Source organism: Panthera uncia, chromosome C2 (assembly GCF_023721935.1).
Source record: "Panthera uncia isolate 11264 chromosome C2, Puncia_PCG_1.0, whole genome shotgun sequence".
In the NCBI taxonomy this organism is placed as follows: domain Eukaryota; kingdom Metazoa; phylum Chordata; class Mammalia; order Carnivora; family Felidae; genus Panthera; species Panthera uncia.
The window spans coordinates 146748412-146775882 of NC_064810.1; the positions used below are offsets into that span (position 1 = coordinate 146748412).

Here is a 27471-nt window from a genome sequence, read left to right on the forward strand (position 1 = left end):
GAGGGAGACACAGAATCCAGGAGTCGGCTCCAGGCTCTGAGCCGTCAGCACACAGCCTGATGCGGGGCTCGAACCCACAAACCATGAGATCATGACCTGAGCCAAAGTTGAACGCTTAACTGACTGAACCATTTTAAGTTCATTTTTGTGCATGGTATAAAAGAATAGTCCATGTTCATTTTTTTGTACGTAGCTGTCCAGTTTCCCCACACCATTTATTAGACTCTTTTTCCCCATTGTATACTTCTGCCCCCTCTGTTTTGGATTAATTGACCGTATGAGCATGGGTTTATTTCTGGGCCCTCTGTCCTGTTCCTTTCATCTATGTGTCTGTTTTCGTACTGGTACCACACTGTTTTGATTACTATCGTTACGACATCAGGGAGCAGGATGCCCCTGGCTTCGCTCTTCTTTCTCAATATTCCTTTGGCTCTTCGGGGTCTTTATAATTCCACACAAATTTTAGGGTCAGTCCAGTTCTGTGGAAAATACTGTCGGTGTTTTGGTAGGGACTGCATTGAATGTGTAGATTGTTTTGTGTAGTGTGGAGCTTTCAACAATAATTCTTGTACCATTTTCTTTCCCCACCAGCAATGTGTGAGAGTTCCTGTTTCCCCACGTCCACACCAACACTTGTTATTATCTGTGTTTTTAATTATAGCCGTCCTAGTGTGTGTGAAGTGGTATCTCATGGTGGTTTTGATGTGTATTTCCCTGAGGACTAGTGGTGTTGAGCATCCTTTCCCGTGCTTATTGATGATCTCTATACCTTTATGAAGGAATGTCTATTTTCTTTACCCCTTTTAAAAAGAAGATTTTCGTCTTTCTCTGATTGAACTGTCAGAGTCTTTGTATATTTTGTATATACAAGTCCCTTGTCAGATCGTTAGATTTGGGGGGGCACTTTTCACTTTCTTGATGGTATTATTTGCAGCACAGCATTTTTTAATTTTGGTGAAATCCAATTTATGTCTTGCTTTTGTTGCCTGTGCCTTTGGTGTCAGACCTAGGAAACATTGCCTACCCCAGGGTCACAGAGATTTACTCTTATATTTTCTCCTAAAAGTTGTATATGTTTAGATATTTGATCCACTCTGAGATCGTTTTCATATACGGTGTGAGGTAGGGGTCCAACTTCATTCCTTTGCATGTGGATATTTAGTTTTCTTAGCATCTATTGATAAGACTTTTTTCTCCATTGAATTATCTCAGCTCTCTGGCAGAAAACCAATTTACCATAAACATAAGGGTTTACTTCTGGGCTGTCAAATCTTTTCCATTAATCTCTATGTATATTCTTATGCCACTTCCACATTAGACGAATTATTACAGCTTTTTAGCAAAATTTGAAACTGAGTAATGTGAACCCTCAGAATTTGTTCTTTTTAAAGATTTTTTTGGCCATTCATGGTCCCTTGCATTTCTGTATGAATTGTAGGATTGGTTTATCAATTTCTGGCAAAAGAAAAAAAAAAGCCAGCTGCAGCTTTGCTTTCAATCTGTAGATCAATTAGGGACATATTACTTCTGAGCAATATTGACTCCTCTGACCCTACAACATGGAATGTCTTTCTATTTATGCAGACTTTCCTTAACTTTTTTCAACAATGTTTCATAGTTTTTGGTGTACAAATCATGTACTTCTTCTAACTTTAGTTCCAAAAAATTCTGTTCTTTTTGATGCTCTCATAAATGGAATTGTTTTCTTAATATCCTTTTCAGATTCTACACACCAGCAGTGTGGATACAATGGATTTTTGGTTATTGATTTTATATTCTACAGCCTTACTGAATTTGTTTATTCCAATAGTTCTTTGCTGAATTCCTCAGGATTTTCTGTGTATCATGTCATCTGCAAATAGAGTTTTACTTTCTAAATGATTTTTATTTCTTTTCCCTGCCCAATTCCCCTAGCTAGAACTTCCAATATAATGGTGAATAGAAATGGCGAGAACAGACATCTCTGTCTTGTTCATGATCTTAGAGGGAAGGAATTCCCTTTTTACTTAAGTATGGTGTTAGCTGTAGATTTTTCCTAAATATCCTATGTCATTTTGAGAAAGTTCCCTTTTATTCCTAATCTGTTGAGCGTTTTTATTATTAAATAGGGTTTGATTTTGTCAGATGTCTATTCTGTGATTGTTGAGAGGATCGTGTAATTTTTGTCTTTTAACCTATTAGTGTTGCACATAACATTGACTTTCAAATGTTAAACTAGCCTTGCATTCCTAGGATAAATCTGCTAGGTCATGGTGTTTAATCCTTTTGCTTTTTCTTATGTCTTTTTTTTTTTTTTTTCAGTTTTATTGAGATAAAATTGACGTACCCAAATCGGTTTTTTTTGTTTTTTTTGTTTTTTTAAATTAAGCCCTCTACCCAATCTGGGGTATGAACTCATGACTCCAAGAGCAGGAGTCACATGTTCTACCAACTGAGGTGGCCAGGCATCCCTGTAATCCTTTTAATACATTGCTGGATACAGTCTGCTAACATTTTGTGGAAGCTTTTTTCACCTCTATTCATGGTTTGTAGTTTGCTTTCTAGGAGAAGTATCTCTGTCTGGTTTTGGAATCCAGATAATACCAGCCACATAGAAGGAGTACGGAGGTGTCACTTTTTCCTTAGCGTTCTGGAAGTGTTGGTGTAGAACTGGTATTACTTCTTTCTTGAATGTTTGGTAGGTTGACCAGTAAAGCCATTTGGGCCTGGAGTTTTCTTTGTCAGAAGGTCCTTAACCATAAATTCATTTCATCTAATGGACAAATTGCTATCAAGGTTATTTTGTCCTATGAGCTCTAGTTGCTTTGGATTTGTGAGATTTTTATTTATAATGTCCCCTCAACTTAAGGAATCTACTGGTATCCACTTCAGTTGCCCTCCCTGTGCTTAGGCCTGGAAACCTCTCAGGTCTCTAACCTGTGACAAGAGTGGAGCTCCCCTCACTTGTTTTCCATCCTTTGGGCATCACTTTCCTGCTTTGTCTGATGTCTTGTGTCTTAAAAACCATTGTTTCATGTATCTGTCTTCTATTTTGTTATTGTAGGCAGTCGGGTATATCCTTTCCCTGTTATTCTAGGAAAGATGAGAGGATTTGTATACCTTCAATCTTTGTGTGTGTGGGGGGGCACCGAAAATACCCCACAAACATTATGAGATTTACAATTATCCAAGAAAGAAGCCATCTCGAAAATGTTGCTTATAAACAGTCTCCAGTTACTTGAACAATGAAGCAAAATTAGCTGGAAAATGAAGAAACGTTAAAGTGGATTGAAATAGAAGTCTGAACACCTGTGCCTATCTCACCAACTACGCACAACCTATAAAAAGAGAGAAAAGATTAAATATATCTTAAAATTTGGGGAGAAAAGAAAGAGATGCTGTTAATGGAAAAGAAATCTTGTGCAATTACTAGATGATAGAAAGCAGATGGGAATGAATTGAAATAGTTAAGAAACCTATTACCCACAACATACATAGGAGAAAACTAACCAGAAGGTAGGAACAGATGCAGAAGATCTATAAACTCAGAGTGAGGTGAAAAACTGATAGAGGCCCTAAGGCATTTCCCAGGCTAATTGAAGATTAACATTTAGAACAGGCAGACCAATCAGTCTCCCCACCTCATCCATTTTGCTCTGCTTTATTCCAGCATAATAAGTCAAGAACTGCATTATAAAGAGGATGAACTGTCTATCTGAGGTGATTTCTACTATGGGGTTAGGGCCTAGGAAGAAGCATTGTAGAATTTGAGGAAACCATAGAACACAGACAGGGGAAGCCAGTTGAAGAAACAGATATACACAAATGCAGAGGAAATCCATACCATCTGCCTATAATAATCTGCCCGATCTTTCATTCATAAAATAGAAAACCAAAGACTGCTAGACATTTGGGGAAGCGTAACAGCAAGGAGCAGAAAAAACAAGGTAAATAAACAGCACAGAAGGAACAAAGTTGATAGGAAGTGTTATGTTGAATTGCGTCCCCCACAAAAATAATATGATGAGGTCCCAACTCTTGGTACCCGAGAATTTGCCTTATTTGGAAATAGTGTTGTTCCAGATATAATTAGCTAAGATAAGGTCATTCTCAAGTGGACTGGGCCCCTAATCCAATATGGCTGGTGTCCTTATAAGAAGACAACTATGTGAAGACAGACACGCTGGGAGAGTGTCACATGATGACAAAGGCAGAGATTGGAATTATGTAGCTACAAGTGAAGGAATACCAATGATGGCCAGAAGGTATGAAGAAGCAAGGGCACATTCTGCTAGAGGTTTCAGAGTGAGCATGGCCCTGACCTTTGCTTTCAGACCTCTAACTTCCAGAACTGTGAGACAAGAAATTTCCATTGTTTATGCCACCTGTTTGTGGTACTTTGTTATGGTCCCTTAGAAAACTACTACTGGGAATTGAAGTTCTCTTTTACTCCCATAAAATGAATGTTAAAGTAACCCACAAAAAGGTTTTTAAAAAGAAGCAAATCAAGAATAACAAGAAATAAGAAATATACAGAAGACAAATAATAAAATCACATATTACACTTAAACCCTAATATCTTAATATTTACCTTAAATATAAATGGTCTAAGTGCACCAATTAAAAGACAAAGAGAGCTAGAATGCATAGCAAAACATAATCTGACAATATGTTGCCTATAAAAACCTCACTTCAAATATAATATAGGCAGGTTAAAACTAAAAGTTTGAGAAGTATGTACCGTGTAAATATTAATTTAAAAAAAGCAGGACTGGCTGTCTTAATATCAAATAAAGTAGACTTCTGAGTAAGAAAAATTACTAGAAGGATGCCTGGGTGGCTCAATTGGTTAAGCATCTGACTTGATTTTGGTCCAGGCCATGATCTCATGGCTGTGGGATCAAGCCCCGCATCAGACTCCATGCTGAAGTGGAGCCTGCTTGGAATTCTCTCTCTTCCCTTCTCTCTCTCTACCTCTCCCCCATTTGAGCTCTCTCTCTCTCTTTCAAAACAAACAAACAAACAAACAAACATTTTAAAAAAGAAAAATTACTAGAGACAGGGATATTGCATAATGATAAAAAGGGCAATCCCACTGAGGTGACAACCATTTTAAATGTGTATAAAATAGGACCTCAAAATACATGAAGCAGAAAAATAATAGAGCTTAAGATAATAAAAGAATACATAGATTCAAGACTGTAGTGGATTTCAAAACTCCAGTCTCCAGCAATTAATGGAGGAACTAGACAAGAAATCATCAAGAATACAGAAAAATGGAACAACACAATCAACCAACAGGATATGATTGGCACATATAGAACACCCTACCCAACAACAGCAGAATACATCGTTTTTACAAGTACCCATGGAACACTCACAGACCCTGGGCCATAAAATAAACCTAAACAAATGTAAAATAAATTAAGCTAATACAGAATGGGTTCTCTGGCCACAGTGTAATCAAAGTAGAAGTCCATAATTAAAAGACCATAGGAAAATTTCCAACACTTGAAAGGAAAATACACTTTAAATAATTCATGGGTCTAAAAGGAGGTTGCAAGGGAAATTTTGTAAATGCATAGAACTGAATGAAAAAGAAAAGCTTTCAAAATATGTAGGATGCAGCTAAAGCCCCACTGAGAGGAAAATTTATAGTAACAAAAGCTTACATTAGAAAAGGAGAAAGATCTTAAGTCAACAATCTGAGTTTCTACCTCCAGAAACTAGGAAAAGAACAGCATAATGAACTGAAAGCCAGCAAAAAGGAAGAAATAATAAGTATTAAACCAGAAAGTAGTGAAGTTAAAAACAGGAAAACAATACAAAAAAAAAATCAATGAAACAAAAACCTGACACTTAAAAAAAAATCAACAAAATTGAAAAATCTTTAGCAAACTGACAAAAATTAAAAAAAGACAAAATTACCTATATGAGGAATGAAATAGGAAATGTTAGTATAGATCCGCAGCCATTAAAAGGATAATAGCAGAATATTCTGAATAATTTTATGCTCATAAATTCAATAACTAGAAGAAATGGACAGATTCTCTAAAATGTACTGAAACTTAACTAAGATAAACCCCTTAATAGTCCTATAATCACTAAAGAAATTGAATTTGTAATTTAAAACTTCCTAAAAAGCAATCTCCTGGCCTAGATGATTTCACTGGAGAATTCTATCAAACATTTAAAGAATTTTTAATCCCAATTTTAAGAGGAGTTTTATGAAGATTATATTACCTTGACACTAAACTAAAAAAAAAAAAACCTACAAAAACAAAATGAAACCATAAAAACAAAAAATAACCCAAACTTATAATATCTCTTTTAATCTTAGGTATAACCAGTTTCAACAAAATATTAGCAAACTGGATGTACCAATTTATAAAAAGAATTAATACTATGACCAAGCAAGATTTATTGCATTTGCAAAGGTTATTCCATGTTCAGAAATCAGTGTATTCTACCATATAAACAAGCTAAAGAAGAAATATCACATGATCATATCAATTATTACAAAAAAAAGGTATTTGGCAAAATCCAGTACCCATGATCAAAGTTCTCATCAAACTAGAATTAGAGGGGGAACTTCCTCAACCTACAGCTATCATCATACTTAATGGTGAAAGACGGAATCCTTTTTCCCTACAATTGATAACAAAGCAAGGGTGTCAGTCTGCTCCCCCTATTTTTATTCACCATAGTGCTGGAAGTTCTAGCCAGTGCACTAAGACAAGAAAAATAAATAAATAAAAGCATACTGTTGGGAAGGGAAGAGCTAAAATTATCCTATTTGCACGTGACACAATGTAGAAAATTCAAAGGGATCTATAAAAACACTCTTAGAATTAATAAGTGAGTTCAGCAAGGTTGTAGAATCCAAGATCAACAAACAAATTCAGTTGTATTTCTATACTGGTAATGAACATGTGGAAATATTAAAATCACTATAGTTTGCAAAAAAAAAATTAAATGCTGACATATAAATATGACAAAACATGTATATCCTCAACATTACAAAATTGTTGTGAAAGAAATCAAAGAAGACATGCATAAATGGGGAGATACCACATATACCTGCATTGGAAGACTCAACAGACTAAAAATGTCAATTCTCCCTCATTTTTTGGAGCATTTTAAGGCAATTCCTGCTAAAATTGCAGTGAAGTTTTTAATAAATAGACAAGCCTATTCTAAAATTTATATAGAAAAACATGGGGTGCCTGGGTGGCCATTCATCCAGGTTGAGTGTCCAACTCTTGGTTTTGTCTCAGGTCATGATCTCATGGTTCATCAGTTCAAGCCCCACATCGGGCTCCACACTGACAGTGGGGAGGCTGCTCAGGGTTCTCTCTCTCTCTCTCCTTCTCTGCTCCTCCCCTGCTCGCTCTCTCTCTCTCTCTCAAAATTAAAAAAAAAAAAAAGTAAAATGTATATAGAAAAACAATAAGCCGTAGGATAGCAAAAATAATTTGAAAAAAAATTGGAGTTAGAGAAAACACTCTACCTGGTGTTGATGTATTATTTAGCTACAGTAACAAGACAGTGTGTTATTGGGGGAGAGATAGACACCTAGATCAATGGAACAGAATAAAGAACTCAGAGATAAGCTCACACAAATATGCCCAGCTGACTTTTTCACAAAAGATGTGAAAACAATTCAATGGAGGAACAAATCTTTAAGAACAATGCTGGAGCAGTTGTACAGTTGGTGGCAACAATGAATGCATGAATGAATGAATGAATGAATGAATGAATGAATGAATGGAAGAACCTCTACCTAAAACTCATAGTTTATACAAAAAATTAATTTAAATGTAGATTTCAAAACTTTGAGGAGAAAATCTTCAGGACTGAGGGCTAGGCAAAGAGTTTTTCAAGTAATTGACACAAAAAGCACAATCCCAAGGAAATAAAACCACAAGTTGGAGGAATCAAAATTAAAATTTTCTTTCTGCAAATGAGTGAAGTGCATGAAAAGACAAGCTACAAACTGGGAAATTGGTTGAAATATGTATGAAATCTCTCTGTATTTTTTCTTACAGCTGCATACGAACCTACAAATATCTCAAAATAAAGGATTAATTCCCATGCAAAAGAATGAAGTTGAACCCCCGATAACACCATATACAAAATTCACTCAAAATGGATCAAAGACCTAAATGTAAAAGTTAAAACTATAATATTCTTACAAGAAAAAATAAATGTAAGAGCTACAACTATAAAAATTCTTAGATGCATTTCTCAGGACATTGGAATAAGTAATGGTTTCTTAGGTATGATGCCAAAATCACAAAGAATAAAAAAATAGATGAATTTGGATTCATCAAAATTAAAAAAAAATATTTTGTGCTCTAGAGGATACTATCAAGAAGATGAAAAGACAACCCACAGAATAGGAAAAACATTGTTTAATCTAAAGGAGTTGTATTTAAAATATATATACTTAGTCTCTATCATAAAATGGCAGATCCCATGTCAAAGATGGGAAAAGGATCTGAACAGATATTTCTCCAGAGAAGATGTACGAATGGCCAATAAGCACATGAAAAGATGCTCCACGTCATTAGTCATTAAGGAAGTACAAGTGAAAACCGCAATGGGTTACCACTCTACACCTACGGGGAAGGCTGATATTAAAAATACAGATAATAGCAAGTGTTGGTGAGGACGTAGCGAAACTGGAACCCTCCTGCATTGCTGGTGCTCATGGCAGCTTCAGAAAACAGTCTGGAAGTTCCCTGAAAGGTTTAAGCATGGAGTTCTCCTATGACCCCGCAGTCACTTCTAGGTATTCACCCAAGAGAAATGAAAACCCTGTGTCTGCGTAAAAACTTACACGCAAATGTTCACAACAGTATTCTTCATAACAGCCAGAAAGTGAAAACAACTCAAATGTCCATCAACTGATGAATGGATAAACAAAATGGGGTACACCCACGCAACAGGATATTTTTATAAATAAAAAGAAATGCAATTCTGATACATGCTGCAGCAGGGATGAATCTTGAAAACATTACAGTAGGTGAGAGAAGCCAGTCACAAAGGATCACATTCTGTGCGATTTCATGTATCTGAAATGTTCAGAGGAGATAAATCCGGAGAGACAGAAAGCGGATTAGCACTGGGCAGGGGCACTGGGCAGTGGGGAGGGGGAGAGGAGGGCGGGGTGACTGCCACATGGTATGGGGTTTATTTTGGGGGTAATGGAAAAATTCTAAAGTTGACTATGGTGATGGTGGCACAATATACTAAAAATCCCTGGATTGTACATGTTAAATGAACTACACGGCCCAGGAATTATATCTCAAGCTCTCACAAATAAAATAAAACTTTAAAAATGAAAAGGTTATACTTCTTTGGAGTATGATTGTTATTTCATATTATGCCTTTCAATGCATAACAGAAACAGTGCTTTCTGTCCCACCTGTTCAGTCAATAATTCAGACACGGACAAATTCAGAATGTTCCTAAATATCTTCTAGGAAGTAGATTTTTCCTAAACAAGTTGGTAACAAACAAGAATGTGTGGGCAGTGCTTCTGAAAACCCAAGCTGTCTCCATTTCTGCAGACACACAACGCTGTATGTATATATTCACATATTAGGCATGCATTTAAATTTTTGTTGGTCCTCTGCTTGCTACTGGCGGTCTTTATTACGGTTTAAAGAGAGGACCGTGAGACTTTCTTCTGATTTGGTGCCATTAGCCTTGAGTTACTGTATGCATTTAGAAAAAGATACTAAAAAAAACAAACAAACATTCAATTAGTCAATCTGTACACTCACTCAGACTGATGTTCTCCCAATGAAGCCAAATTTTCCTGTGTTTCTTGAGGAATACCAACTGACTTTGATTAACTGACAGAGTCCTGTTGGTTAATTTGCAGCTTCCAAGCGAGGATCCTGAAATTTTTGAAGTTTCATCCAAGTGTCTGTCTATGCTGGTTCAGCTCTATGGAGGGGAAAACCCAGAGAGCCTGTGTCCTGAAAATGCAGAGAACTTTGCTGATGTACTGACGTCTAAGGAGGACCCAAAAGAGCGGAAGCTTCTGTTGAAGATTCTCCGAAGAATGGTGAGTCCACACAGAAACTGGGGCCGGGGTTGATGGCTGCAGTGGCATCTGATGCAGACAGTGGTCATTTTCCTGGACCTGATGTCAGTAAAAGAATTCCCACTTACCTTTCTCTGCGGTCACCTCTTGTCAACGTTGATCACATTCTGCCTGTCTATCTGCATACATATATATATTGTTTTCTGAACTATTGATAAGAATGAGTTAGAGACGTTGTGCCTTCTCCCCCCTTAAGGCATTAAATACACATTTTCTAACAAAATGAATGTTCTTTTAACCACGGTACTCAAAATCAAGAAATTTAACATTGATACAGTTCTTTTACTGTTGTACTGTCCATATTCCAATTCTTGTCAGTTGCCCCAATAATGCCTTTTATATAGCTTTTTTTTTTTTTCCTGGCATAAGATCCAGTCCAGAATCACATATGTCGGTAGACATTTGTCTTTAATCTGGAATAGACCCGCAGCCTTTCTTTATGTTCCATGACATTTTTTTAACTTTATTTTTTTATTTTGAGAGAGAGAGAAAGCACAAGATGGGGAGAGGCAGAGATAAAGGGAGAGAGAGAGAATCCAAAGCAGGCTCTGCACTGTCAGCGTGGAGCCCGATGTGGGACTTGAACCCATGAACCATGAGATCATGACCTGAGCCAAAATCACAAGCTGGATGCTTAACCAACGGAGCCACCCGGGGTGGCTGATGCTGATTTTGGTCACTGGGTTTAGTCAGTGGTAGCCATTATTTTTAATGTAAAGGTTTAAGATGGGGATTTTCTAACATCCAGCATTTCTAACTCCTGGTATTCTACCTTAAGGAAAAATTTCCCTTTTGCCCCATTTGTTTTGTTTTCTATTTTACAAGTGTATATAGCTGATGTTTGTTTGAAAATACTTTTGACGACTGACTCCTTTTCTTTTTACGGTAAATATTCTGCTGGTTGGGAAAGCCATTATATATAGTAGCTCTTGTTGAAATTAAGGATGGAGTGGAGGCCTTCTTCATCTGTGTCATGTTCTGGCTTGTCAATCTGTGTTCACCTCTAGACCCACTTATCTTGAGGGGTCCATTGGGAGCAAAGTCTGTGGATGCTACAGAGACTTAGGTTCAAGACAACTTCTGTGCCAATTCGATAGATAGCTGTAGTGAATGACCCAGCCGAATCTGCAGGGCACGTTATGGGTGACAGATTAGAAGGGAGGTAGACATTTACCCTAAGATTATTTCTTTACCGTTTCTGACACGGCCAGTTAGATTCCGTCTGTGGAAGAAAAGTGGAATCTGAGTGACTTTGACCATGTATGTGAGAACAGAAGTCATTTCTGGTGCTGTTCTTACTTTTTCTTTTTTAATTGTGGTAAATATATGTGATACATATGTATCTATAAAACATAAAATTCACCATCTCAACCAGTTCGGTTGCACCTTTCAGTGGTGTAATGTGCATCCCAGTTTCTGTCTCTGTCTATTCCAGGTCCCTTATATGATACGAGCAAAATCCTACAGTGTTTGCCCTTTGATGTCTGGCTCATTTCACTTCGTGTGTAATGTCCTCAGGGTTCGTCCACGTTGTAGCCTGCGTCAGAATTTCCTTCCTTTTTAAAGCTGAGTAATATTCTGTTTTGTATATAGACCCCATTTTGTTTATCTTTTCATCTGTTGATGGACATGTGGGTTGTTTCCACCTTTTCTGCCCCATTTATTTCTTGCCTTTTTCTATTATCAAGATAGACTCATGGATTTTTCTTTTATTCAGTTTGTTGTAATCTGCTTCCTATGATCTGGCCAGTGGGAACCTCTTCTGGATGTCTGCTGTGCCTTTCGACAAGCCCCCATCATTTTTTTTGAGCACTTTCATTTTTTTCTTGTAGTAACGTATGTATTCTTTTTTTTTTAATTGAAGCATCGATGGACAATGTTATTACTTTCAGGCGTGCAGCACAGTGGGTGACTCAACAATTCTCCGCATCACACATGGTTCACCAGGATAAGTGTAGTTATCTGTCACCATACAAAGTTATTATAGTATTATTGGCTATATTCCCTGTGCTGTACTTTTCATTTCTGTGACGTATTTTATTTATTTATTTATTTATTTATTTATTTGATTTTTTTATTTTTATTTTTATTTTTTTGCAACATATCCACTTCATTTCTGGTGCAGAGAAAGACAGACGTATTTATCTTATAAATGGAAGTTGGTCCGTCTTGATTATCTTTACCTATCACGCCCATCCACCATCCCCTTCCCTCAGGCAACCACCGGGTTGTTCCCTGTGTTGATGAGTCTGTTTCTGTTTTTGTTTGTTTTGTGTCATAGATTCCACATATAAGTAAAATCATGTGGTATTCTTCTTTCTCTGTCTGACTTACTTTCCTTAAGATAATACTCTCTAGGTCCATCCATGCCGTTGTAAATGGCAAGATTTCATTCTTTTTTATGGTGGAATAATATTCCATTATGTATATATATTATATATATTTCATTGTAGATATATATAGTGTATATACATGTATATGCACACACAAAGACATATGCACAGGCATACACACACACATACACACACACATACATACACACACACACACACACACATTTCTTCTTTATCTATTCATCTGTCAATGGATACTTAGGTTGCTTCCATATCTTGGCTATTATAAATAATGCTGCAATAAACATAGGGGTGCATGTATCTTTTTCAAATAAGTGTTTTCATTTTCTTTGGTTAAATATCCAGCAGTGGAATTACCTGGAATTACCTTCCCCAGGAATTACCAGACCTCTACACTGTTTTCCATAGTGGCTGCACCAATTTACATCCACACCAGTAGAGCACAAGGGTTTCCTTTTCTCTTCATCCTCACCAAAACTTGTTATTTTCTTTTTTGATTCTAGCCATTGTGACAGATGTGAGATGATCTTTCATTGTGATTTGACTTGCATTTTCCTGCTGAGTAGTGATGTAGAGCATCTTTCCATATGTCTATTGGCCATCTGTATGTCTTTCTTGGGAAAATGTCCGTTCAGGTCCTTTGCCCATTTTTTAATCAAATTGTTTGAGTTGTATGAGGTCTTTATGTATTTTGGTTATTAACCTCTTATGGAATATATCATTTCCAAATATCTTCTGTCTTTTGGTAGATTCTCTTTATGTTTTTTGTTGATTGTTTCCTTTGCTGTGCAGAAGCTTTTTAGTTTGACGTAGTCCTAATAGTTTATTTTTGCTTTTGTTTCCCTTGCCTGAGGAGACATATCTAGAAAAAGATTTCCATGGCTGATGTCAGAGACATTATTACCTGCGCTCTCTTCTAAGATTTTAATGGTTTCAGGTCTCACATGTAGGTCTATGATCCATTTTGAGTTTATTTTTGTGCGTGAAGATACCATTGTATCTTCATTGTGTTATAGTGCCTGGCCCGTAAAGGATTCTCAGCAGATGTTTATAGTTCTGTACTCGTCCCTGTGTTAAGAACTTTTGGTTCATTGTCTCATTTAACAGAAGCCCTAGAAACCAGCCCCAGGGATCACTCCCGTTTTACACGTTAAAAACTAAGACTCAGAGAACTTGAGTAATAATGTCCCCATGGCCACCAACTAGGAGATGGCCGAGCTCCCTTCAGCCCCAGTTGGATTGCTCCTTGCCCGTGCCCTTTCCAAGCCTCCCTGCCGCTGCTCTGCCCAGTACTGACATGGACTCTGTGGGCGTTCATCAAGCTGACTTTGACCAAATTTTGATCTAGAAAGCACCTGAGAGATTTATGCTTTCATTCATAGAACAATAAGTAATAAAATTCTTCCTACGTGCAAGCAGGGCACCGAGGATACTAAGATAGTAAAACATTTTCCTGCTCCCTATTCTCAAGGGTCTCTAACTAGAGAGATAGAAAAACACCCAGCTTCATTGCAATGCAGTCAGCGCTGCAGTGGAGAGGGCAGCAAAGTTCCACAGGGACCATCCCTTTAGGGATGAAGTTGGCAAGGACATGATGTTCGAGCTGAATGTAGAGGAATGTGTTCGTCATCCACACATGGAAAGAAAGAAGCACATCCTGAGCACAGAATCTGAAATTTATGAAGTTAGAATGGGAGACACAAGAAAAGGGCCAGGAAAGACCAGACAGTTCCAGGAGCAATTTTAGTAGAATTTGGAGTTTGGACACTATTTTTTGGAAGTAGGAAATTCTGGCCTCTGAAACAAAAGGGCACTGGCAGCATCTAATTGAATTACAGTGATCTGAACTGGGAAATAAAGCTTTATCATAGTAGCTGGCATATAATAGATATTTAATAAGTAAGTATCCACTGAGCCGAGTAAGAAATGTCTATAAAATCTCTGCTTTTGTTATTGGCAGATTTTAGCTTTTGCTGTTCAGTGTGTATTGTGAGCTCATTTTAGTGCTTTATAGGTGCATGGGTCAGACTGAGAGGGACCTCAGAAGGCATTTAGTTAGCCCAGAGTCTGATGTTCCAGTCTCCTGCATGGTATCCCTGCCAAGTTTCTGAGGAGTGGATGAGGTTGTATAGACGGATGCGTAGAGGACAGGAACTCAAAAGATAGAGGATTGTAAGCAAAGATTCCTCGTGGCTTTATGGAGGCCAGTGTCTCAGGCTCACCTCAGCTCACAATACTGAAGGAACCAGATTTGACAGAGAAGCAGGGATCATTCTAGGCTTACTACCTGGTGTCAGTATTTGGATTAAGGAGGCCTGACTGGTGTAGCCTCCTGACTGTAAGAAGTTAAGAGGGAAAAGAAGCTCCCTAGGACCTTCCTCCAAGGACATTCACTAAGGCACACTCCCTCTAGGAACACTTCCCTGTGCCGTGGGGCTACCACGGCATGACAGAGGAGTACCCTCTCTTCCCTGAAGCCAGGTGAGCTTGCTGGTTTCATCCGGAGAGGGTGGCCTCCAAAATACATGTGGCCGCATAGTTCACAAGACCAGGGAAGGAGCATGTCTGCGACCAGTAAACCACGGTCTTCAGAGAGCTGTCCTGGGGAATAATGTGCCACTTTCTTCCCAATGAGTCACACAAAAGGCCTGAATTCTTGAAATATCTGTTTATGGTCCCAAGCCTGTGACAATTACTTCCTAAAACCACAATTTTCAGTAACCCATTCAAGATAGAGAATGTTTAATTCGTGCTAATGGAGTTGGGATATGTTCTGCCCCTGGGGTGCTCTTCCTTATTTAGGCTGTATTAAGAACATCCAGAAGATGTTGAATAAACCTAAGAATTTAATTATCTATTGCAATTTACCAGAAAGTTGGGAGGTGTTGTAATTATACTTTGTGTTTTAGCTTTAAAAATATGATGGACTCCTTCAAGCCACTCCCATGTTTACCTATCCCTTAAACGTGATATCAATGGGAGTTTTCCCAGGGTAATGATTATAGATTAGCGACTTGTCTCTTAATTAAAGCTAGCTTATTTCAACACCCAAAATATTGACTACTCATAAACTGCCACAGACTTGTTCTATAAAACTGGCTTAAGGGTAGACGACTACTTTATGAAAGCAGAGAAGTGATCCGTTGGAGGGTGATTGAGACCTGCTTGATGTATCTGACTCCTGTCACCTGCCTACCTGTCTACCTGGTGTGGCAGAGGTGACAGGAGTGCAACTTGGGAGTGCTCTATGAAGATGCTTAGTGTTAAAGATTATTACAAATATCTACGCCTCGGAGCCCCTTTTACCCTACAGCTTTCAGAAAACCTCCCTATGCTATCATTTTCCTTCCAGATTCTCATGCATGTCCCCTGGTCCTTTCATTCCGCCCTGAGAAGAGAGCTGCTCTGTCACCAAAAATCAGCGTGACCACATTTCTTCATGTGCAGAGGCTTTAAGGCTTCGAGGAGAGCACATAGGAAACTGGAAATTCTGCAGCCATTCTTTTTCTATTGTAGGAGTAGGATGAGCTGGAGATTTAGGATCAGAAAGGACCTCATTTTTTTTTTTTTAAGTTTATTTATTTATTTTGAGAGAAAGAGAAACAGACAGTGGGGGAAGGGGAAAAGAGAGAGAGAGAGAGAGAGTCCCAAGCTAATAGCGCAGAGCTGGATGAGGGGCTCAAACTCAAAAACTGCGAAATCATGACCTGAGCCAAAACCAAGAGTCAGTTGCTCAACCAACTCAGCCACCCAGGTGCCCCAAAGAGGGACCTAATTTCTATTAGAAAAGTAAAGAAATGCTTCTTGAGGTATAACAAAAAGGCAAAATGATTCCTGTCTCCCTCCTAGCTTATTTTTCTCATGATAAGATCTTCTGTTCTTGCCTTATTTTCTTTAAGGAAAAAGGGAGATTGGTGTGAAACCAATGAAATTTTCAAGAGAAACACAATGCACCCAAATGAGTAGAAAGTAAATGTAATCATTTTTTTGTGAAATCTGGTCACTTAAGAAGGTTGTTCTGAAACTCTGAGAGAGGCTCTTCCAAGGGGGATCTTTCTCTGAATTCACACACATCCATTTGTAGTTACACTGGATAAAGCATTCTCCACCAGTGATTGCCATATGGTTGCAAAGTAATTGGGAACTCTATGAATGACTGAATTTTCTGTTTCCAACAAAGAAAAGAAATGTCTTGCCTAGAATTTTTTTTAAGTTTATTTATTTATTTTTGAGGTGGGGAGGAGTTGAGAGACAGAGAGAAAGAATCCCAAGCAGACTCTGCACTGTCACTGTGGAGCCCAACATGGGTCTCGAACTCACAAACCTTGAGGTCACGACCTGAGCCGAAATCAAGAATCGACATTTAACCGACTCAGCTACCCAGGCACCACGCCTAGAATTTTTACTTAATTCCCTGAGGAAGCCTTCCTGAACTTTTAAGAAAGACGGACCCAGGAAGCAAGTGGCCAGTGGAATAGAGTCCTCGATAGCCAGTCCCTCTCAGGGTGGAGACATCTGTCTTGCTGAGGGGACATGTGGCTCTTTGCCATAGATTTCTTCAGGATGTGCACGTAACACAGAAAGCTTCCTTAAAATCCACTTTGAACACGACTCATCTTGTCCCACATTTCCTACATGCTCCTGCTCCCTCCTTCCCTTCCCATGTAGAGGCTCCTCAGGACTAAGCTGGTCACCTTCCCGGCTTCTTTCCCAGTCTGATGTGTGTGGCCCCTGGGCACCATAATTTTCCTTCTGTTTTGACTTTTCTTCAAGAGGTCCAGCACCCCTACTCACTTCCTCAGATTCTTCTAGAGAGAAAGGAAAAAAAAAAAAAAAAAGAATTGTTCCTTACTTTCTCTAAAGAGATTGCCATTGACAATTCTTCTACCCACCTTTTTATTACAAAAGTTTCAAAACCACAGAAAAGATAAAAGAACTCATGTAATCAGGAATTATCAGAATTGTTACCATTTTACCATCCTTTCTATTTCTGTGTGTCTGTGTTTTCTGAATTATGCAAATATGAAAGCATCATGACACTTGGCCCCTAGCTACAACATTATCACACCCACGAAAATAACAACTTGTTAATATTAGTAATGTCCAGTTCATATTTGATTTTCCTAGGTGTAAAACAATGGCTTTTGTACCTCTTTTTCAGAACCATATTCTAGTCAAGGCTCACATACTGAATTTAATTGTGTTCTTAGTCTCTCTTTCTCTCTCTCTCTCTCTCCCTTTTTTTTCCAAGTAATCTCCACCCTCAACATGGCGCTCAAACTCGCAACCCTGAGATCAAGAGTCACGTGCTCTTCTAACGGAGCCGGCCAGGCACCCTTTAGTCTCTCTTTTTTTTTTTTTTCTGGAAGAGTCTTCTGCTTTTTGTTTTTCTCCCCCTATGAAATTGACTTTTTAAAGCGCCGGAGTCTGTCGTCTGGTAGAATGTCCAACATTCTGGAACATGTGATTGTTTCCTCACGACATTTTTGGTTGGAATATCTCACTGGCAGTGGTCCCTCATGATGTATCCCGTAAGAAGTACATGATGCCAGGCTGCCCCACTTGTGGGCTGAGTTTGACTGCTTGGTTAAAGGGCTGTCCGCCACATCTCTCCGTCTTGCAGGTATGGTACAAAGTAATCCTCGGAGAGAGACGTTGGCACTGTGTGAATATCTGTAGTCCTCACAGCTGTTTAAACCAAAGAGTAAAAACTGTGTAAATGGGATAATGTTCACAGAGCAAAGGAAATAGGTGATTTGTAAGCATGAGAGAGGGAACATATGAAGCATGGGAAGGACCAAAGTGCCATCCTTGGCAACAGGTAGAATATCCCTCAAAATGAGGGAAGACCTGCCAGAAATGCTGCTTTCTTCCCAATATTAATTCCCGGACAATGCACCCGGTATAAATGGTAAATAAAAAGCTAAGGGCCTTTGGAATTGTTTTATGTTCTGCCTCCTAACAACCAAGGTTGGAGGGGGGGTGGGGGGATAAGGAAAAAGAAACAAAAAATAAAGGAGCTTACTCTGAGGGATGATTTATTAATTCAAACCTAGAATATTCCCATTTATAGGGACTTATTCTCTGGTTCAAATTATAGTGATTATGACTCACCCTGGCATTTTCCTGATTTTTAGTGTTCATTCTGACCATCATCAACCCCACTGTGAAGCTGTTGCTGTGTGCAAAATGCTGCAGACTCTTGGTGGGATTTCCTTAATGACATGCTTTTAACGAAACCATCTCAAAATAACGAGCACTCGGGGCACCTGGGTGGCGCAGTCGGTTAAGCGTCCGACTTCAGCCAGGTCACGATCTCGCGGTCTGTGAGTTCGAGCCCCGCGTCAGGCTCTGGGCTGATGGCTCGGAGCCTGGAGCCTGTTTCCGATTCTGTGTCTCCCTCTCTCTCGGCCCCTCCCCCGTTCATGCTCTGTCTCTCTCTGTCCCAAAAATAAATAAAAAACGTTGAAAAAAAATTAAAAAAAAAAAAATAACGAGCACTCAAAGTGTGTTAAGTATTAGGATGGGCATGTTTGAAAAATACCTCCTTGTGGATGTGGACAACAAAGAACATTGTTCTGGACCCTTCCCTTCTGGACGCCTACATTAAATATTTCAAAATTTTTTATTTTTAAAATATTTCACATATAATATTCCTTTATATGATCTATATTAATTTTAAGAAATGAATTGCATCCATTGAAGGAAACAGTAGTTAATATCTACATTATATTCATAGGAATATTGGTAATATCCAGTTCATATTTGAACATATTCATAGGAATATGTTTCTTTCCTTAAAAAAAAAGATGGTTTTCAAGGTGATTCACTGTATATAACAAAGAACCAGAGGGGCGCCTGGATGGCTTAGTTGGTTAAGTGTCCCACTCTTGGTTTCAGTTCAGGTCATGATCTCACGGTTCATGAGTTCAAGCTTTGCATCAGGCTCCATGCCGACAGTGCGGAGCCTGCCTCTCTCTCTCTCTCTCTCTCTCTCTCTCTCCCCCCCCCCCCCCCCCCACTGCTCATTCTATCTCTGTATCTCAGGTAGGTAGGTAGGTAGATAGAACGAACCAGAATTTGGTTTCAGGTTTTCAGTTTTTAAATAATCATAGAAAAAGCTAAAGATTAAAAACATGTTTTTCAGCTGCTATTTTAAATATCCAAGAGAGTATTTTAAAAAGCTTTTGGATAACTTGAGTTTAAAGGTATATTATGACCTCCTTTTTTTTTTTTTTTTTGAAGTAATTGATCAACAGAAGTACTTGACCAAGTTTAGGCATATTATTTTGTAACACAGGAGTTCCTTTTTATTCCAGAATAAGTGATATTGGAAAAATACGCACTTAATGTAAAGTCATGTAAATGAGTCACCTAACAATTGTGGGAAATAATGATAGGATGTGTGATTGGGATTGATCTCAAAAAAATAAAATTTATTAAAGTGAATTGTCTTTTGACAACATTATAAGGCATTCTTTTTTTTTTTAATGTTTGTTTATTTTTGAAGGAGAGAGAGACAGAGTGTGAGTGGGGGAGGGGCAGAGAGAGAGGGAGACACAGAATCCGAAGCAGGCTCCAGGCTCTGAGCTGTCAGCACAGAGCCCGATGCGGGGCTCAAACTCACAAGCCGCAAGACCATGACCTGAGCCAAAGTTGGGCGCTTAACCAACTGAGCCACCCAGGCGCCCCAACATTATAAGGCATTCTGATAAAGAGTTACTACCTAGTGTTTTGCAACACTATGCAGGAAAGGTCTTCACTAAGAGTAACCACTCAAGAAGTAGGTATTAAGTGCCTACTCTGTGGCAGACAGAGTTCTAAAGGCTTGAGGACGCAGCAGGGAACAACACAGACAAAAATCCCTGCTCTGCTGGAGCTTCCTGGGAGAAGGAGATGATAACCATGTAGCTATAAATACAGCTATATTATATTTTAGGTAGTGAAAGCACTAAGAAGAAAAATATGGCAGTAAAGAAATAAGTAGAACGGGACATTTGCAACTTGATGTGCGCAGGGAATGTCTTCCTGAGGTGACATCTGAGTGAAAAGGAGACATGTAAGATGTGAGGGGGGATAACAGGGAGGGGGTGTGGTGGAGGGAGGAAGTCCTTGAGGCCCTTTAAGCCTTTGGAGAGACTGGCCTTTATCCTGAGGGTTTTGAGCAGAGAGCTGGGATGCCCCGGTTGCTGCGTTGAGAATAGTCATAAAGATTGAAGGTAAGAGGTGTCGGGACCTTACTGCAGTCCAGGGGAGTCCTGATCATGGCTTGCATGATATTTTAGACAAATTATATTTATATTTTAGACAAGTCTTGAAAGTGGAACCAAGAGTGTTTGCCAACAGATTGGATATAGGCCAAGACAAAGAGAATAGCCGAAGATGGTTCCAGTTTTGGTCTACGCCAGGCTCTAGACGGCCAGAACTCAGGGGGAGCTGGTTTGGGGAAAGAGGGGAAATCAAAAGCTCAGTTTTGGATATTTTACATGTGAGCTGCCTGTCAGACATCCAGGTGGGAGTGTCTAGTTGGCTCTTGTATCCATAGGTCTGGAGTTCCAAGTAAGAGAGGTCTAGACTGGAGAGAAGAATGGTGGGAGGTGGTGACCAGAGCATGGGATGTTTACATGTGGATTCTGGAGGGCCACAGCTAATGGTAATGACCAGGTCTAGGGTAAAACCACAGGAGTGAGTGTCTGAAGGGCGAAGGGGTCCAAGGTCATTGGGCAGAAAGCCAAAGAACTGAGCGGTGCTCGAGGGATCCTCTCTTTGGACATTGATGCTGCCAAGTGCTGTGACAGGAATGGTGTTAAGGACAAGGACAGAGAGCCGAGGACCAAGAGATCCACAGTAATTGCAACAGGGAAGAGCAGCCAATGGCATTCTCTGGTGACAGTGGATTTAAAGCTGGAGAATGGGGGAACGGAGGAGGGATGGAGAATGGTTGGCAAGTGTTGGTGAGACCCAAGGAGCCACCTCCAAGCCCAGTGGTTCAAGGGGTGTGAGAGACACCTTCAGAGGAAGCAGCCTCCTGAGGGAAAAGCCCAGTTTCAGTTAGAGCAACAAAGCGAAAAGAATATCCTGGGAAGAGACTGGAGATACAAGAGATTTTGCTGGCGACTATCCAAAGGGCACAGTGCGCAAAGTTCAAGAGGAGGAGTGGGCAGGGAGCCCAAGAAAGGTCTGTGCGGAGCCTTTTGTGTATGACAGTCCAGGGGAAGGGGGAGACCGGGCTTTGCATAGTGACCAATGTGAACTAGAATGAAGGGCATGAGGACGTTCGTCCCGACTGTCCCAGGCAGACATGATGGGTGAGGCTGAGAGAGAGCGCCTGCGTCCCCCTGACTCCAGCCAGGACAGAGGTGACCCCACCGAGAGCATTCCACCCATGACAGCAGAGGGCTGACGTTGCTTCTGAGTTTGCAATTCCCACCCGAGCCCTGCCAGGGTGGCCTGAAGCCTGGCCCTTCCCTCCATCACGTGGGGCTCTACCAGTGATTGTGGCCTTTTTTTGTGTGCCATCTTTCACATCATCACACCTGAGTGATGGCACGTTATAATAGTCTTCACGTTCAACCTTCTCAGCACCGTCTTTGACTGGTTTAAGGTCTGTTTAGGACCTTCATCAATTTTCCGTCGCGATTCAAATTAGTGTTCCCTTTTGAAATGCCTGTCCTGTCATCACACCTGAAGATATTTTCCCCTTCCTCAGCTGGTGCTCATCCAGGCTTTCTAGCTGTCAAACCTTCACTCTTCAAAGGCTTTGGGTGTGATTCTTCCACCATCGCTGGCAATGATTTAACGAAATCATGAATGAAACTTAATGAAATCGCGTATCTTTCGCAAGATGTGAATTTTCATTTTGCAATTGATTTGTGTACTGCAAATATACTGACTAGGAAAAAACATTTTGCCCAGGCCCAGCGGAGCACGTCGGTACGTGCAGTGAACTTATTCCTGTCCCAAGGTTGTGTGCTTCCCAGCTCATTCAGAGTGCCTGGGGACAGGGGTTTTGAAAATAAATATTCAGGTAATCAGAACCCTCTGCCACCCTGTAACGACCCTTTTAACTTAGTAAATTTGATGATCCCACCTACAGTCATAGTTTGCATTAAAGAATTTGCCTTTAAAGTCCACCATCGTAATAAGTGACCCTCCTGATCTATGTCAATAGACATTTATTCTGATATTTTAATATGTCGATTTGCAGGGTTGATGAGTAAGGCTACGCAAACGACACAGTCTCCTTCCGCTCTTTCTCCCTAGAAGCTCGGGAGATGGTTGAGGAGGTTAGTGGCCCACATGTGTGGTACAGAGAGATCAAGTCTCATTAGCATCTTAGGGTGTTCAGCCAGCATCCCACACAACCATCCCAGGGGTACCCGTGGGACTGTTGCTGAGACCTGCCATAACTTTTTCTGTTTTCAGGGTTGGCTTTGCCAACACCACTGCCAAAGGAAATGTTTTGAAAGCGTTCCCGAGAATTATTTCCTGTGGCATCTCGCTTTCTTGTTGCCACTCTCATGACCCTCCTTGAAGCAAATGATGATTGGGAGTCTCATTTCAAATTATCCTTGCCTCCCTTCCTGATTCACACCTAAGATGTATTTTTATCCTTTCCTCATAGACTCAAAGTTCTACACAGTGTCATTTCTTAAGATGTTAACTGCTTTTATTTACCATAAACTGATAGTATTTGCTTTCTATGAATGCTCCTAGAAACATTATAGATTTCATTAGCTGGGTGTCCAAAAGATTTAGTTTTAAGTGCCACAGAAGTTTGGATGCCACTTGCTTTTTTTTTTTTTTTTATTCTTTCATTATTATGTCAAGGAACTAAACCTGTTTATAAACTCCACATGGACCTTTTGTGTAATGGTTATGAGCAGGTTTTAATGAAATTTGAGAGTGTCTCTAGAGATCACAGATACTGGGGCCTTTAACATTGCACCGTTGCTTAGCAACCTGGAAGTCATTACATTTCCAGGCTCTGTAATAACATGATATACTTTTCTTTGCCAGTCCCTGATGAAAATGTAAGGGAAATAATCCCTTTCTAAAGGTTGCACTCTGTGAGCGGGCAGCAAAACAGAATTTTTTTTTTTCTCTTCTCCTGATCCGGGCAGGTTTTAATTCAGTGCACAAGTATTGTTTTCTGAATGTTGCATGTGACAGAATGAAATAGATTCTACGGTGTTATTCTTAAAAGGAAGATCTGTTCTGAAATAAGGATTGTAAATTCCATATACGTTATTAACATACGTGTGTACCTTCACTGTGTTGAGAAGATCAGGCTCATTAGTTGACTTCCAGTTAATGCAAGGATGTCTGTTTATTACTAGTTAATTTATTCTGTCCAGGTATTTGCAGGTATGAGGCTTTCAGAGTATAGTAAAACCGTATGTTTAAGGGGGGAAGTTTGATTTATCGACAGTCTTTGAAAGGATATTTTGTCATTTTTCTAAAGCAGTATTGTTTATATCGTTAAAGAATAGAAGTTTGTGTTTGAGGTTCATAGCAGGATTGCGGATGATAACCAAGAAGTAGAAACAACTTAAATGTCCATCAACTGATGAGTGGATGAGTAAAGTGTGGTATATCCATGCAGTGGCATATTATCCAGTCATGAAAGGGAATGAAGTACTGACACATGGTACAAGGACGACCCTGGAGAGCACTGTGCTAAGTGAAGGAAGTCAGACACACAGTGCCACATAGCGGATGATCCCATTTATGTCCCTGGAACGGACAAACCGATAGAGACGGAAGGATTACTGGTTGACGGGGGCGTGAAGAGAGGGGAATGAGAGTGGCTGCTAACGGATACAGGATTTTGGGGGGTGGTCCACACACTGATTGGTGATGAAGGTGGTCCAACACTGATTGTGATGATGGTTATACACTTTTGTGAATATACTAAAAACCCCTGAATCGTACGCTCTTAAAGTGATGAATTTTACGTTAAGTGAACTTTTTATAAAAAAGATTTATAGCATCCAAAAACAAACAAAACAAAGCAAAATGGGAATATACAGCCATTGTAGAAACTTAGGGAAATACAAGATGGCCCTGAGCAGTCGACTTTTGATTTTGGCTCAGGTCATGATCTCATGGTTCTATCAGCACAGATCCTGCTTGGGATTCTCTCTCACCTTCTCTCTCGGCCCCTCCCCTGCTTCCTCCCTCTCTCTCTCTCTCACTTTCTGTCTCTCAAAATAAATAAACTTAAAAACAAACAAACAAGGGGTACCTGGGTGGCTCAGTTGGTTAAGCACCCAACTTCGGCTCAGGTCATGATCTCGCAGTTTGTGGGTTCGAGCCCCATGTTGGGCTCTGTGCTGACAGCTCAGAACCTGGAGTCTGCTTTGGATTCTGTGTCTCCCCCTCTCTCTGCTCCTCCCCTGCTCACACTCTGTGTCTCTCTCCCTCTCTCTCAAAAATAAAAAAACATTAAAAATTTTTAAAAAAAGCGAAAAGAAAATAGCATCATCCTTTATTAAACTTAGAACCCCTATAATTATCATGGTTAATATTTTATTTCATTCTGGACACACAGGACCTACATGTATGCATATGCACACAAACACACAGACATGTATTGACATTCTTAAGTGATTTGAGATTTTAAATCATGGTAAAAAAAATTCATGTATTTACCTTGATTGCCTCCACAAATTCCATCAAAATGGTTGATATAAGTATAAAAGCAAGTAAAATTAAAAATGATAAAATTTTTTAAATAAGCAAAAGTGCACAATCTCATGAAAACCAGGAAAAGTATCAGTAATAGATGCCTAATTTGAGAAATTTCTAGAAGACACCAATTAGTTCAACAGAAAGGATATTCAGAATTTAAGAGACCTCAGGCCACTGCAGGCAAAAAAGCAGGTTTACTGAGAAGCTCTGGAAGAATCCCAGGCTCAGGGACAGCAGGAGATTAGAGGGCGGACAGAGCCTAGGCCCTGGCCCATCCTTGTACCTGCTTAGCATGGAACTTCCCCAAGGTGCCCTGTGGTGGGCACAAGGGTAACTGAATTCTGGGCTGGGCTGCCCCGGCCCCCCAGAGCCACTGCCCTCCATCAAGGTGGATGTTCAACCTCTGACCCTGTTCCTCCTTTGAATTTAAGTCTACTCATTTCTCCTTCATTTCTCCCAGGGCAAGGCTGCCCACTGCTGTCAGGAAAGTGAGATCTTACACATTCTGAGGTGGCTTATCGGGCTACCAGTACTCACTCACATAGATCTCCATTTATGAATATGAACAGACAAGGAAGAATCACCAGACATTTGAGGAAAGTCTGTAGCCAAAGAATGGGTAAACCAGAAAAGCCAGTGGTTCCAGAAGAAAACTGCTAAGAAATAAGACTCTTTAAAAAATTCTAATTAGTATCCTCCTAAAGCTTTGAAAGATTATTGCATCCATAAAACAAAACATGACTTTCGAATTTTAAAACCCAGTAGAGAGGTTGAGTAACAGAATAAACTCTGACAAAAGCCAACTGAATTATTTATAAAACCAACTTAAAGAGTTCTTTCTGAACACAGAGTGAGAGAAATGTTAAGGATTGTGGCAGATGGATCCAGAAATCCAGCAGCCTTTCAGGGGAACGGTACGTTAGCACCATAGATCTGGCGATCCCCCCAAATCAATTACCCTCTTGGCATAGGGAAAAGCGGCCAAACACTCGACTGTGGTACATGGTCATTTCCCCCACATCTTCCACAGGAGAACAATTTACTTACAGGGTATATGCATATGTGTGTATGTGTACTTACTGTATATTTGTTTGCGAATTGTGCTCCTGTGGAGGTATATATACACACAATGAGTGTGTGTGTGTGTGTGTGTGTGTGTGTGTGTGTGTGTGTGTGTGTATGTATGTATGTATGTATGTAGGTGAGGCATATTTTCTAAAGATAGGTGTTTTGGGCATTTCATTTATCTATTGGACTAGATGCGTATTGTTTTGTACTATTTAAAACATAGGATGTATAAGATTATTCCAGGACGTACATATTTTCTAGGGAATTATCATACAGTTACAAAACTATAATATACAAATAAAAGGCCATCCCAGCCTCTTTCCTTTGTATTTAAATAGTTACTCCTCTTTGTTTGCTGAGCTAATGGGAACTGCCAGCAACTTCATTAGCCCCAGGTTCCTTGTGTTTCCATTGAAGTAAGTCTTAATAGGGTTTCAAGAATGGAATGAGGGGGCACCTGGGTGGCTCAGTCCATTGAGCATTTGACTCTTGATTTCAGCTCAGGTCATGATCTCACAGTCGTGAGATTGAGCCCCATGTCTGGCTCCACACTGGAGTTTAACATTCTCTCTCCCTCTGCCCTTCCCCTGCTCATGCATGTGCTCTCTTGAGAGAGCGAGGGGGGCGGGGGGAATGGGAGAAAAGAATTGAACTCGTATTGAAGCCAAGGATCCATTTGATTGGGATTCCTTTTCTGGTCCCAAGGGCTCTCTATGTGGCATTTGATTGGGATTCCTTTTCTTTTCCCAAGGGCTCTCTATGTGGCATTTGATTGGGATTCCTTTTCTGGTCCCAGGGGCTCTCTCGTGGGTTGCCTTTAGCACTCAAATGCTGCTTGCTGTTTGCTTGGAGAGCATGTCTGGCCTTTGCAATGGTGCCGCTGTGAGACTGTCCTCTTTTCTAGATGAGCAGATCTAACCTGGGCAGCCCTTCAGTTGGGCGATGAGCATCACCTTTTGTTGACACAATGAGTCTATCCAGATGGTTCCTGAATGATTCACTTTGCAATATGGGTCATTTGATTTAAACCGCTTTGTGTCTTCAATCAAGAATATCAGTTGTCCTAATCCTATTTTTAAGGAGTCTTTATTTGAGGTAGCTTTGGGATGTAGTGTTCTTTACACTGAGGTGGGTGAAGTCTGAACTTTGACAAGGTCCTTATTCTGCATTTCCATTGGAAGAGGGTTCAGTCAGCAGAATGGTGAAGAGGCTTGGGGTTTGGGCAGCCTTGGATTCAAGCGTCACTTTTATTTGGTAAAA

At 39.9% G+C, this 27471-nt stretch overlaps 1 protein-coding gene across 9 annotated transcripts in view; it reads left to right on the forward strand.

Annotated features, from left to right (window-relative positions):
• ULK4 (unc-51 like kinase 4) overlaps nt 1-27471 on the forward strand; it is a 567621-nt gene that overhangs the window by 442280 nt on the left and 97870 nt on the right. For 7 of the 9 annotated variants that reach the window (XM_049629924.1, XM_049629918.1, XM_049629923.1 and 4 more), the window contains one exon: nt 9872-10057. The exons of 1 other annotated variant lie outside the window; for it this stretch is intronic. In XM_049629924.1, the coding sequence (XP_049485881.1) occupies nt 9872-10057 (186 nt within the window). Of the gene's footprint in view, nt 1-8027; nt 8996-9871; nt 10058-27471 lie in introns of those variants that run through there. One more of the 9 variants, XM_049629927.1, reaches the window with a different exon arrangement.